This window comes from Salmo salar, chromosome 28 (genome assembly GCF_965601325.2).
Source record: "Salmo salar chromosome 28, fSalSal1, whole genome shotgun sequence".
Lineage (NCBI taxonomy): Eukaryota > Metazoa > Chordata > Actinopteri > Salmoniformes > Salmonidae > Salmo > Salmo salar.
In genome coordinates this window covers 17776448-17789797 of record NC_138318.1, presented here as the reverse complement: position 1 = coordinate 17789797, position 13350 = coordinate 17776448, and the positions used below count along the sequence as shown (strand labels likewise).

General features: G+C 40.5%; 1 protein-coding gene across 1 annotated transcript; it reads left to right on the top strand.

Moving 5' to 3' along the window:
* The first annotated feature begins 3569 nt into the window (after positions 1 to 3569).
* On the top strand, positions 3570 to 12416 carry noxo1b (NADPH oxidase organizer 1b). The gene is made up of 8 exons (XM_014178968.3): positions 3570 to 3713; positions 3868 to 3948; positions 4071 to 4143; positions 4811 to 4994; positions 5944 to 6137; positions 6424 to 6537; positions 7818 to 7935; positions 8412 to 12416. Exons 1-8 carry the CDS (start codon positions 3639 to 3641, stop codon positions 9148 to 9150), a joined length of 1578 nt encoding a protein of 525 aa, XP_014034443.2. The 5' UTR covers positions 3570 to 3638; the 3' UTR covers positions 9151 to 12416.
* The last annotated feature ends 934 nt before the right edge of the window (positions 12417 to 13350 follow it).

The window sequence follows — 13350 nt, the reverse complement described above, 5'->3', positions numbered from 1 at the left end:
ATAGTTTGTTTTAATATTTATGTTTCCTCATGCACATTGATTGGTGAATTAATCTTATAAATTTTTCTAAAATAATCCAATCTGTGAGGGGTGGACTTATTGCACCTATTACTTGTTGATACAGTTTAGATGATTTAGGTAGTTTTCACCACAGCAGTCATCCCGAGTGCAGGTTGTGGGGGATAAAATATTTCAAGTCATGGATATTCTCCCTCTGGCTGGATTCCGATAGGAATTACCAATCACTTCACAAACCAGTGTATTGTGATTTGCAGGTCTGATTTGGCCCATGATCCAATATTTTCAGACCACAATGTCGAGGATAACTAGGCCATAACGAAAGGCCTTATGAAATGTATAATATGTGGTCATAGAGGGTTTACTTTTAATTTAAACACATTCACTTAGGCAGTCACTTGGTGAAGGCTTCAGGAATGGAAGGAATTGAAAGCAACATCCACGTAAAAAACACTGTCATAGGCGGGTATCTCTGAATAAACGTGTTCATGTGTTTAAAAAGTTTAACAGGCAGCGAATAAACATGTTCTGGTGTTTACAATCTAAACACTGTGACACGTTTTCATTGAAATTCTAAATGCCTTGACGCTTTTGAAGTTATACTATGCAGAAATCACGCTGCCATTTTCTGGTTGCTAAAACTCTAACAATTCGCCTAATTTCAGTTTATGTGAAAAAATAACATAGTATAATGTAGAGAATCATTGTACCATCTAAATCTCTGTGAAATATATTTTCCATAACCAAAAATGTTGTTGTTTCAGCTGCTTGAAGCTGGTGAACAAAACTGAAAGAAAAATAAGAAATCTACCACTTCTACGTTATATATATATATATATATCTCTCATTTTTTTGTGAATTTGTTCGGGTCCCCCAAAAAGTTACATTTTTCCACTTTGAAAAATGTTTAGTTATGTGTTCAGATCCTAAACACTTGGTTTTACAGTGTATGTACATGCATGTTCACACACGTTACGTTGTCCCCATAAGACAGTGAGTAAATCCTCCCAGAAACAGCCAGTCATCCCCCTCGTGTCCTGTGTCCCGTGTCCAGCCCAGCGAGGCACATGTGGTTCTTCTCCAGGTGTTTGTTGACGTCCACTCAGGTCCTGACAGAGCTGACCTTTACTGACGGAGTCTGGGGGAGGGGTCCTGGCACCCCTTCAGACGCTCCCAAAGCCTGCACCCCTCAGATCCAACCCCCTATCACCACCCTCACTTTGAAGAGACACCTGGGACTGTCTCCCCCATCTAGTCATGACGGGGGAAATTAGAACCGGATGACAGGTGTGGAGTGATTGCACATGCAGCAGGAGGATTTTTATTAGGAGTCAGATAAACAGAGCCAGGGCCAGAGGTCTGTGGCAGCCAGGGGAAACAAAACAATTTGGCCCAGTTAGAAAGGTGCAAATGAGGAAGGTTGGTACTAGTAGATTATTAAATCAAATTTTATTTGTCACATACAACAGGTGTAGACCTTACCGTGAAATGCTTACTTACAAGCCCTTAACCAACAATGCAGTTCAAGAAATAGAGTTAAGAAAATATTTACTAAATAAACTAAAGTAACACAATAAAAAGTAACACAATAAAATAACTATAATGAGGCTATACACAGGGGGTACCGATGCCGAGTCAATAGGCGGGTGTACATGTCCTCTGTATCATCACACCTTTTGGAGATATTTCAACAAAGCTATTTTGTGGTAAATTGATAACATTTGACATTTTGAAAATGTTTTTTAAAATATACAAGTAGGAAAGCCTCAAAATAAATAATCCACTTGTTTAGACAGAAACATTTTGATACTGATACCAGGGGCCAGATATCTGGGGCTAGTTACCCCTTTATGGTTAGCGCTAGTTTATGCTAACTTGCTAGCTAGGAACTTCATTAGTAGTAAATGCTAGCCAGCTAGCTAGTTAGCATAAACTGCTAGGACGGCTAGCTAGCAACCTTACTACCAGATCGTTTGAGGTAAAATACTGTAATAAAACAGCAGGGAGCAGGGAGCAGGCCTCGAACCCTCGACCTTCTTGCCCGAAGTACAGCGCGCTATCGACTGTGCCGCAAAAGCATCCTCAAGCGGCAGAGTCAATATCCGCGCTTATAAACACAGGATCGTTACAATACATTAAAAAGATAACGTAACTTAATAGCAGTTGTAAATGTTTCCACTAGTGACTGATAGCTTTACAGTTAATGTTACTTTATAGCCTTTTAGCTATTTTACACAGCATTTTATGTCATATAGCTAGATAGCTAGCTACATTTTTAAGAGCAAGCTTTTCAATTGGCATCTCTCCCTCTGTTTTAAGTCACAGGAGGGGACTGGATTCGATGTGAGCAGTGCAGGTGGTGGGTTCGTGGAGTTGGGACTGGATTAGATGTGAGCAGTGCAGGAGGTGGGTTCGTGAGTTGGGACTGGATTCGATGTGAGCAGTGCAGGAGGTGGGTTCGTGAGTTGGGACTGGATTAGATGTGAGCAGTGCAGGAGGTGGGTTCGTGAGTTGGGACTGGATTCGATGTGAGCAGTGCAGGAGGTGGGTTCGTGAGTTGGGACTGGATTAGATGTGAGCAGTGCAGGTGGGTTCGTGAGTTGGGACTGGCTTAGATGTGAGCAGTGCAGGAGGTGGGTTCGTGAGTTGTGCTCCAATTTGACTGGGGATAGTTTTATTTGTGACATATGTACAAATTAGAAATATGCAATAGCAGAGCATAAGAGATGCATCAATGTTACACTGAATTAATTAGTTAAGTTATTGTTATTAAATGTTATATTCCAAGTTATATTCCATTCCAATGAATACTTTTTTGTATGAATTAAAAACAACTATTGAAAACCTTTTGCTCCTGAATGTCATTTTAACATTTTAGTGCAATTGTACATAATGGATTGTACAGAAAAGAAACAACAAAGAAAGAACAAAGACAATTAATGTGCAGGTGAGTTAAAAAGAGGGCCTTTACAAAAAATGGCCAATTATTTCCCTTTATAGTTTATTTGCCTAAGCATGACCTTCATCCACATACCAATTATTTTTCCAAACGTTGCTTTTTTGTGTCAGCAATTAGGGGGAGGGGGGGGGGGGCTAGTTACGCCCCTAGTACCCTATGCCTACAAATTAATCGATGAGTAAATGTAGTGCTAGCCTGCTGCCTACCCATTACCAAACCCTTGTTTAACTTTATACATTGATTTATTGGTTCATACTGAATACTGTACTATCCACCGTTTCTTCTGTAATTGATTGTTGTGGGTGGTGAACTGGGTGGTTAAAATTGACCGATATAAAAAAATCTATCGAAACCGTCCAATTCACTTCTAGACAAGGCATGCAAATATGTATTCCCTTTAGCCTACAGCCCACAGCCAGGTACAAAGCGCCACCGAGACGATGATGTTGTTGCATATGCCACGTGTTTTAAATATTTATTCACGTGCACAACCAACGAACTCAGTGCAACCTGGACCGTTCCGGCAGGCTGCTGGTGTGATAACCGACTCCGCCTCTTCTCCCAAAGTATAAATTGTACTCACGCAGCCGATAGAGTGTAAAACAAGAGACTGGAGAGGAGACCATTACCAACGAAAAAAAATAGGTCAATAATCTCAGACATGGGAGACCAGATGCGCTATGCCATCAGTGTCCGGATTATTGGAGTGATGCACAAAGAGGCATCTAAAATCAAGGTAAACCACTATATAAACTAATAGTGTAATGTGTCTGTTGTTTGTGTGTGTTATTCCATTTGTGTGAATATAAAGTTATAAATGTTTCCTTATATCTGTATTCGTTGAATTTTTACATAATTATAAATTAATGTCATAAAAACTAATTCTACAGATGTTTATGACCTCCGTTCTGTGGTCTGATGAGAGTGAAGTCATTGTCTACAGATCATTGTTGGATTTTAAGGAGTTTCACGTAAGTTTAAAACTTAACCTGTACTTCAATAAAGAAAATAAAAAAGTAATTATTCATCTTTATCAGCGGATGTGTTGACAATTTGTCATTCAAAACCACTATCCCTACTTTTATTTCAACAGAGGCAATTGAAGAAGAGGTTTCCCCTTGAGAATCCTTTCCGCAAGAGAGACCGAGTGATTCCCAAATTCAGAGGTAAATCAACAACATCACAAAAGTCTCATCTTTGCCTCACAATCTACCCCCAAGCAATTTCAACTCTCCTTCATCACTCTCCTATCTCACCTCCTCAGGTTCAGGTTGTTCTTCTTCCTATTTTATTCCTATTTTTTATTTAACCTTTATTTAACTAGGCAAGTCAGTTAACAACACATTCTTATTTACAATGAAGGCCTACCAAAAGGCAAAAGGCCTCCTGCGGGGACAGGGCTGGAATTAAAAATAAAATAAAATAAAAATATAGGAAAAACACACATCATGACAAGAGAAACAATACAACACTACATAAAGAGAGACCTAAGACAACAACATAGCAAGACAGCAACACATGACAACACAGCATGGTAGCATCACAAAACATGGTACAAACATTATTGGGCACAGACAACAGCACAAAGGGCAAGAAGGTAGAGACAACAATACATCTTTCAAAGCAGCCACAACTGTCGTAAGCGTGTCCATGATTGAGTCTTTCAATGAAGTGTCCTAACTCAATGAAAAAGTGTAACCCTTCAATTAAAAAATATAGAAAACATTTTCCATTCTTTCTCTTCACTAAATATGGAAGACATTTTCCTTTCTTTCACTGCAAATACTGAGTGCGGAGCTGACCTTTTTCATTTTCCTCTTCTGTCTACCCCAGCCATAGCTATGAGGAGAAAGATCCAGGAGAAGGATCCTAGTTGGTCAATGCGTCGGATGAATTTACTGGAAAACTACTGCAGCAAGCTGCTCAGGTGTGACTCCGTGGTGAGCTGCAGTTCAGAGGTCACCCAGTTCTTTATGCCCAAAGACCACGACCTGCAGGCAGACTTCACCAAAAACAGGTAAACACTTTACAAACATCCCTCCTTTTTATGTGGGTGTTTCAGCCTATCAAGTCATTTTTCAGCCTTCTTATTTCACTACACTTATTATTAAAAATCGTACTGAATGAGACCGTCTACTCTACTTACTAAATGACAACAACATTTTATGCACCTAGCACTAGGGCCTTCTCATGAAAAATACTTTCAGAGTTGCAACTTGCAAGGTTGCCTCTGTTCCTCTGTCTAAAGAAACACCCAGCAGATAGAGATGGGCAAAACATTACTAAATACAATTACAAAATAGAATAAAGATCAATGCATAAAAATAAATGACAACATACTTAAATACTTAAAATACAGAAATACATTTGCAAGTTGCCAGCCGAACAGCAACAACATTCTCAGTAATGGTTACAGAAACGTTTTAGTTGCTATGACAGTGATATGTTGTTATTTATCTACCTTAGTTGAATGCACTGACTGTAAGTCACTCTGGATAATTGTCTGCTAAATGACCAAAATGGAAATGGGAAAATGAACTGCAAAGCGCACTGGGTATTATTATTAGCCTTGTTCCGTTGCGAAGCTCATTAGAATACTATTCGGCATGCTTTGCAATTGTTAATTTTTACATATACATTTATATTTAGTTTAGCAGACGCTCTCATCACACCATAGTGGCATCCGAATTCTGATGTTAATGCAGGGTGAAAGGGGGGCACAAAATTGTGAACTGCAACAACAAAAAAAGTATAGAAAAGTATTTTGCATTTTGAAAATCCAAATTACAGCTCTCGAAAGTATCTTGTTACAAAATACATTGGAATGTAGTTCAACCCAGTGTAATACAAATTACATAATACTCAGAAGTAATTGAAATGCATATTTCAAATACAAGTAACAAAAATACTGCCCATCTCTGCCAGCAGGTAAAACATTAACAATGTCTGTTGTCTCCTCTCCACAGCGTCATGATCCTACCATCGGAGGATGGGCTGGAGGACATGAGCGGGCAGCGTCTGAGCCTGGGCAATGTGACACACCCTTTTGTGAGCCAGTCTTACTGTTGTGTGGGGCCCTATGACACCAAGGACACTAAGAACAGGCCCTTTAAAGTGGCCTTGGGTGAGAGGCTGGACGTGCTCATCAAAGACCCAGCAGGTTAGAGTCCTCTTTGATCTAGTTTACAATTTGAACATAGGTTAGCCCACATTTAATTTCTCCCTCCACTGTTAACCTGGGATAGGCTCCACTTTCAAGCGTTGTGTGGAGAAGCATGGAAGTCAAGACTAGTCTAATTAAGATACATTTATGGGATAATAGATACTTGCATCCATCATTGTAAATAAGAATTTGTTCTTAACTGACTTGCCTAGTTAAATAAAGTTTAAATAAAATAAATATAAATCCTCGTATATACTGTCTCTGTTTATGTGTGTTCATTCAGGCTGGTGGCTGGTGGAGAACGAGGATAAACAGTTGGCCTGGTTCCCTGCTCCTTACCTGGAGATGTGTGAGGCAGAGAAGGATGAAGATGAATTGGATGGAATTCCCTTGGGGGGTAAGATACTTTTGAATCTATATTGATACATATCCTGTCCACAGTCCAAACTTAATCACAGTAAATGTTGTGAAAGTTTGTTTAATATACTAAGCCTACTATGGATTGCAGTTAGCTTATGGATAAACCATTCCAAACGTTCAGTTTTGTGGTTAGAAAATTCCACAGCCAGCCAAACACTAGGGGGAAGTCCTAAACTAGATACCATTTTTAAAATTTTATTTCACCTTTATTTAACCAGGTAGGCCAGTTGAGAACAAGTTCTCATTTACAACTGCGACCTGGCCAAGATCAAGCAAAGCAGTGCAACACAAACAACAACTCAGAGTTACACATGGAATAAACAAACGTACAGTCAATAACACAATAGAAAAAAATCTATATACAGTGTGGTGCAAATGAGGTAAGATCAGGGAGGTAAGGCAATAAATAGGCCGTAGTGGTGAAGTAATTACAATTTTTCATTTAAACACTGGAATGATAAATAACCCTCATCCCAACATAGTAGAGAATGACCAGTGATGTATATAAACCCTTTTATTGCTGATGCTATGTATTGGCCATTGAGAGGCTTTTAAGCCACTGGTCGGCCATATTGGCACGCCATAGTAGGAGCAGTCCTCCACGGAGTACCACAGTATGAGTCATAATACCCATTAAAACCTAGTGGTCAAATAGGGAAATGGTTCCAATCATTTTTCCACCATTCAGTCATTCATTCATTCGCCTGTATGAATGAATGGTGGAAAAATTATTGGAACCATTTCCCTGCTTGACTGCTATGTTTTATGGGTATTATGACTCCACTGTGAGGCTCTATACGATTGCATGTATTTAAGTATATCGTTTTTGTTGTTGTGGGGCCAGTAACATTTGTAATCTAAAACAATTATACTTTAAAAAAATGTTTTTATGTATTTTTTATTTGACCTATTTATGTTTAGCTCACATAATATAATGTACAAGTATGCATTAAGGTGACTGTAATAGAATACATGTGGCAAAACGAATATAGACATTAGTAAATGCATTTCTATAGCTTACAAAATATGCCGGCACGGTGTCCTCCAACACAGTGCCCCCTATCGGTCATGTAGTGTATATAAATCATGGAGAATGACAGACAGATTGCATTCCAGATTACAAGATTGCATTACAAAACGTTCTGTCATGGTTTTGAGATTTCTCAAGATCCAATATCAATAAATGCCCTGAAGGCTTGCTGTAGATGATGTAGAAAGGAATCTCTGTTTTAATCTGCTTCCTGGTTTGTCCCTCAGGAACTCTCTACTGCGCTGTGAGGAGTTACTCCACAAAGAAGCCCGACGAGGTGCCTGTTCCTATTGGCTCTGTGGTCGAGGTGCTGAGGAAATCAGACGACGGATGGTGGCTCATCAGGTATGTCAACTTGTAACCTGACTCTGTCTGCCTGTCTGCCTCTCAGAATGCTACACAGACAAAGCAACCAACACTGGTTGTTGGGTATGTAATACAAGACCATGCAAACAATGTACAACCTCTCATTGTCTTAGCTGAGATAGTGTGGCAGGAGGTATGTGGGAGGAACTGTTGAATGCATTGTTGCTCCAAACATGATTATGGCCACCAAAGGTTAATACCTGAAATAAAATGACATAAATCAGGGAATCCTGTGGTTTTCTTACAGAGGTATTTGGTAACTAATAACAGTAAGGAGAGTAGGGATAACATAACACTTGTTGGTGGTTCCCTTTGACAAATGACGATTGATGGTAACGAACAGCGCCACTTCAATGTTCTGTTAAGCAAAGACATGAGGGTCATGACCAGAAGATGTCCTCTAATCAAAAACAAACTATTTGAACCCTGAGTGACACAACTCTTTTCCCCTCCAGGTATAATGGCAGAACGGGCTACTCTCCCTCCATGTACCTGCAGCCTTACAACAACCCACGTGCTGGCCTCCACAACCTGCAGAGGAAGCTGCACAGCTCCTCTCTCAATCTGGCAACCCACATGGACAGCTCTACTCTCAACTTGGCATCTAGCAGAGACAGCCAATCTGGCAACTGTTACCCACCCACCCTGTATGAGGAGGCAGTGCTGCAGCAGCACACATCAACCCAGCCCAGGGATGATCCGTACCGGGCCTCCCGTCTCCAGAAGACCCGCTCTCTGGAGCTCCTGTCTGAGACCCGTCCCGACATGGCCGTCCCTCCATCCAAAAGAGGGAGAGAAGAGCTTGAGTCAAATCTGGATCCAGCAATCCGCAAGAGCAGCATCAGCTGGGCCAAGTCCTCCGACTCTGACATCAGCTCGTCAGGCCGGAATGTCAGGACGTCTTCTTCCAGCTGCAGTGAGGAGGAGTCCCAGAGCCCCCCAAACAGCCCCAGGTCTTCACCCCAGCCAAGGGAGAGCAACAATGGCCGCAGCATCCCAGATAAGAGTCTGTCAACCAGCCCTAGCTCCAGGTCTGAGACTGGGTCCTGTAAGATGCCCACCGCTGCACCCAGGGTGCCCCCGCGACCCAGAGCCCAGGAGATCCTGACCCGGTGTACCACCATGACCCGCAAGGCTGCCTTGGCCTCCAGAGGGAGGCTGTTCTCCCTGCAGGACCCCGTCCAGACCCACTAGAAAGGCTGGGAGCGGTGGTGGGGGAACTGGGTGATGGGGTTAGGGTTATGGGGAGCCGTGGGTGGTGGAGAGTGGGGTTTTTGGGGTTAGGATTACACTATTCTCTCCTGGTCGACTTTACATGAAGCGCAATACTTTGAGTATGGCTTGCAATACTAGGGTTACATTTGCATAAAAATGCCTATTCTGTATGTTACATTAACCATGATTCCATCCAACCATTTTTATGTGAGTAAAGTACCTGTTGAATAAAAAAACTCACTACAGGACTGATGGAAACGGTATAATTGTTAGTAAACTTTCTAAATCTCGACAGAACAAAATACGTAAGACGGGAATACGTTTTTGTCTGTGAAATACACTACATGACCAAAAGTATGTGAATACCTGCTCGTCGAACATCTCCTTCCAAAATCATGGTCATTAATATGGAGTTGGTCCCCCCTTTGTTGCTTTACCAGCCTAGTGGAAGGCTTTCCACTAGATGTTGTAGCAGTACTTCCATTCAGCCACAAGAGCATTAGTGAGGTCGGGCACTGATGTTGGGCGATTAGGCCTGGCTCACAGTCGGCGTTCCAATTCATCCCAAAGGTGTTAGATGGGTTTGAGGCCAGTCAAGTTCTTCCACACCGATTTCGACAAACCATTTCTGTATGGACCTCGCTTTGTGCACAGGGGTATTGTCATGCTGAAACAGTAAAAGGCCTTCCCAAAACTGTTGCCAAACAATTGGAAGCACAGAATCGCCTAGAATGTCATTGTATGCTGTAGCGTTAAGTTTTCCCTTCACTGGAACTAAAAACAGCCCTACACCATTATTCCTCCTCCACCAAACTTTACAGTTGGCACTATGCATTGGGGCAGGAAGTGTTCTCCTGACATCCACCAAACCCAGATTCGTCCATCGGACTGACAGATGTTGGATCGTGACTCATTACTCCAAAGAACGCATTTCCACTGCTCCAGAGTCCAATGGTGGCGAGTCTTAAACCACTCCAGCTGACGCTTGGCTTTGCACATGGTGATCTTAGGCTTGTGTGCGGCTGCTCGGCCATGGAAACCCATTTCAGTTATTGTGCTGGCGTTGCTTCCAGATGCAGTTTGTAACTCAGTAGTGAGTGTTGCAACCAACCGAGGACAGATGATTTTTACACGCTTCAGCACTTGGCAGTTCCGTTCTGTGTGCTTGTGTGGCCTACCACTTCGCGGTTGAGCCATTGTTGCTCCTTGACATTTCCACTTCACAATAACAGCACTTACAGTTGACCGGGGAAGTTCTACCAGGGCAGAAATTTGACAAACTGACTTGTTGGAAAGGTGGCATTCTATGACTGCCACGTTGAAAGTCACTGAGCTCTTCAGTAAAGCCATTCTACTGCCAGTATTTGTCTATGGAGATTGCATGGCGGTGTGCTCGATTTTATACACCTGTCAGCAACGGGTGTGGCTGAAATAGCCAAATCCACTCATTTGAAGGGGTGTCCACATACTTTTGTTTATATAGTGTAGATCATGCATCAAATGCTGTGGAAATGCTTTAATGCGCATTTGTTGAGGAATAATCCTCATGTGGCAGTGAACTTTCAGTCACGTGATGCTATGTTGTGTAGTCCTCCCACTACGACTTGGAAAAGCACACCGTTTATTAGTCTACAGATTCAATTAGTAATGATGAACCTCACAGGGTGGTGAAAGTGCATGGTGATGATGAGTTTGATACTCCTTAAAATATCGAGGGTCCTAATTTTATGCTGGTGACGTGTTGATCGGGGCTTGACTGTCAATTGACAAATAAATATGATCTTGCTTTTATCCATAATCAGATTTAAAGATGGGATGGAAACACATTGTACTTATTTTTTTATTAGTTAAGTGAAAAATGATGACTAAGTGATTTTTATGTGCGCTACGTCATTACGCACAGCTTTTCATTTTCATGAAGCCAGGTAGATGTAAACAGACAAAAGGTAAAATGTGGATATTTTTGGGGTGAGCATATTCAAATATTTGCTTAAATCTTTCGACAAATTGATGGAAATCTAGCTAATGTTGAACTTTAAAATGGGCTGACAACTTTCTGATGTTATTTATAATTGATAAACTATTGCTATTTAATTATACTTATTTAAATTAGCATGACATGCTCACAGGTTATAAAGGTAGAAATGAATTGGCTACGAGTCTTAACCTTTTAAAGCCACACTCCTTAATTCGTGCATACCCTTAAAGAGTAGGCCCGAAACAAAAAAAGAATTTCACATGCAAATAATACTTATTTTACTAGTCACTACTACTACTCCTATTACTACACGGTAACAGCTGAAACAAGCACACAAATGTTCACAAAAATGTTCTTTTTCTATTTTGAGATGAAACATTATATTCTGATGATATTTTCATGCACCTTTCCTGTCTGTATGATTTTAATATGAAGGAATGAGACACGGTTGTCTCTGAAAGATATGGGATGACACAGAATTAAATATAGTATGCGTGTATGATATCATTTGTATCTATTTTTCTTTAATATTATAGAATGATTTTCATTATGATGTCGAAATTGCTCATTTGTTCCCGGAGGGACATTTTCAAGGGGGTTCAGTTTCAATGTATTATTGAAATGCATGGAAATGCTCTAGTTATACCCCTTTAGAGTTGACCAATGACTGGTTTGTTTGTTGTAGCCTACATATCATTCTTCTATTGGTGTCTGAAGTCACTGTTATTCCATACTGGAATTTTACTGTAAGTATTTACCATTACTGTCTGTATGCCTTATATGCAATCAACATTATCCTATAAACTGAATTCAATGTATTGGTCTTCTCTCTTTCCAAGTCTTATTTTTTACAGTGGTCATGTTTCATATATCTTCCACCTGTATAGTAATTTTGTATTGTATTTTACAGTATTGTATTGTAGTGGTCCTGTACATGGCTCAGTTCAAAAGAGCATGGCACTAGCAACACCAGAGTTGTGGGTTCGATTCCCACTGCGGTCACATACCAAAATGTGTGCACTGTTGTCACTTTTGATAAAAGTGTCTGCTACGTAATGGCATATATTAGGGTACAGTACCGTATTTCCCCCACCCATCAAAAAGGCCCCAGCAACTTCATTTTGGACACATGTTTACTGTGTAGGGGATGCATTTCTTTCTTGTTGTGGACTTTCTGGATAATTTGCGTATTGGTATTGTATTACTGCGCTATAGGAGCTTTTTGCTGCACCTGTACGAGACCAATAAACATTGATTTGATTTGTTACATGTTTTGATTTATTACAAAAAATATCAGGGTTTTTTTTCAACTTAATTAAAAGTCAAATCATAGTAGTAATCATCATAGTAGTACATTCAACTATATACAATTGAAGTCGGAAGTTTACATACAGTTAGGTTGGAGTCATTAAAACTAGTTTTTCAACCACTCCACAAATGTCTTGTTAACAAACTATAGTTTTGGCAAGTTGGTTAGGACATCTACTTTGTGCATGACACAAGTCATTTTTCCAACAATTGTTTACAGACAGATTATTTCACTATAATTCACTGTATCACAATTCCAGTGGGTCAGAAGTTTACATACACTAAGCTGTCTGTGCCTTCAAACAGCTTGGAAAATTCCAGAAAATGATGTCATGGCTTTAGAAGCTTCTGATAGGCTAATTACCATAATTTGAATCAATTGGAGGTGTACCTGTGGATGTATTTCAAGGCCTACCTTCAAACTCAGTGCCTCTTTGCTTGACATCATGGGAAAATCAAAAGAAATCAGCCAAGACCTCAAAAATAATTGTAGGCCTCCACAAGTCTGGTTCATCCTTGGGAGCAATTACCAAACGCCTGAAGGTACCACGTTCATCTGTACAAACAATAGTACGCCATTATAAACACCATGGGTGTCACGTCCTGACCATAGTAAGATGTGATTTTCTATGGTAGAGTATGTCAGGGCGTGACAGGGGGTGTTTTGTGTTTTTCTATGTTTTCTATTTCTATGTTCTTAGGTTCCAGTTTTTGTATTTCTATGTTGGCTTGTTTGGGATGATCTCCAATTGGAGGCAGCTGGTCCTCGTTGTCTCTAATTGGAGATCATATTTAAGTAGGGGTTTTTCTTCCTGGGTTTTTGTGGGTGATTTTATATTTTGAGTAGTGTTTGTTTCTCTCTGCATCACGGTTTGTTGTTTTGTCATTTCAGT

Excerpts from the sequence above, each read along its gene's own strand:
- noxo1b (XM_014178968.3), top strand. The coding sequence starts at position 3,639 with ATGGGAGACCAGATGCGCTATGCCATCAGTGTCCGGATTATTGGAGTG. Across the intron at positions 4,144-4,810 it reads AGTGATTCCCAAATTCAGAG|CCATAGCTATGAGGAGAAAG; the intron begins GTAAATCAACAA and ends TGTCTACCCCAG. Across the intron at positions 6,538-7,817 it reads GGATGGAATTCCCTTGGGGG|GAACTCTCTACTGCGCTGTG; the intron begins GTAAGATACTTT and ends TTTGTCCCTCAG.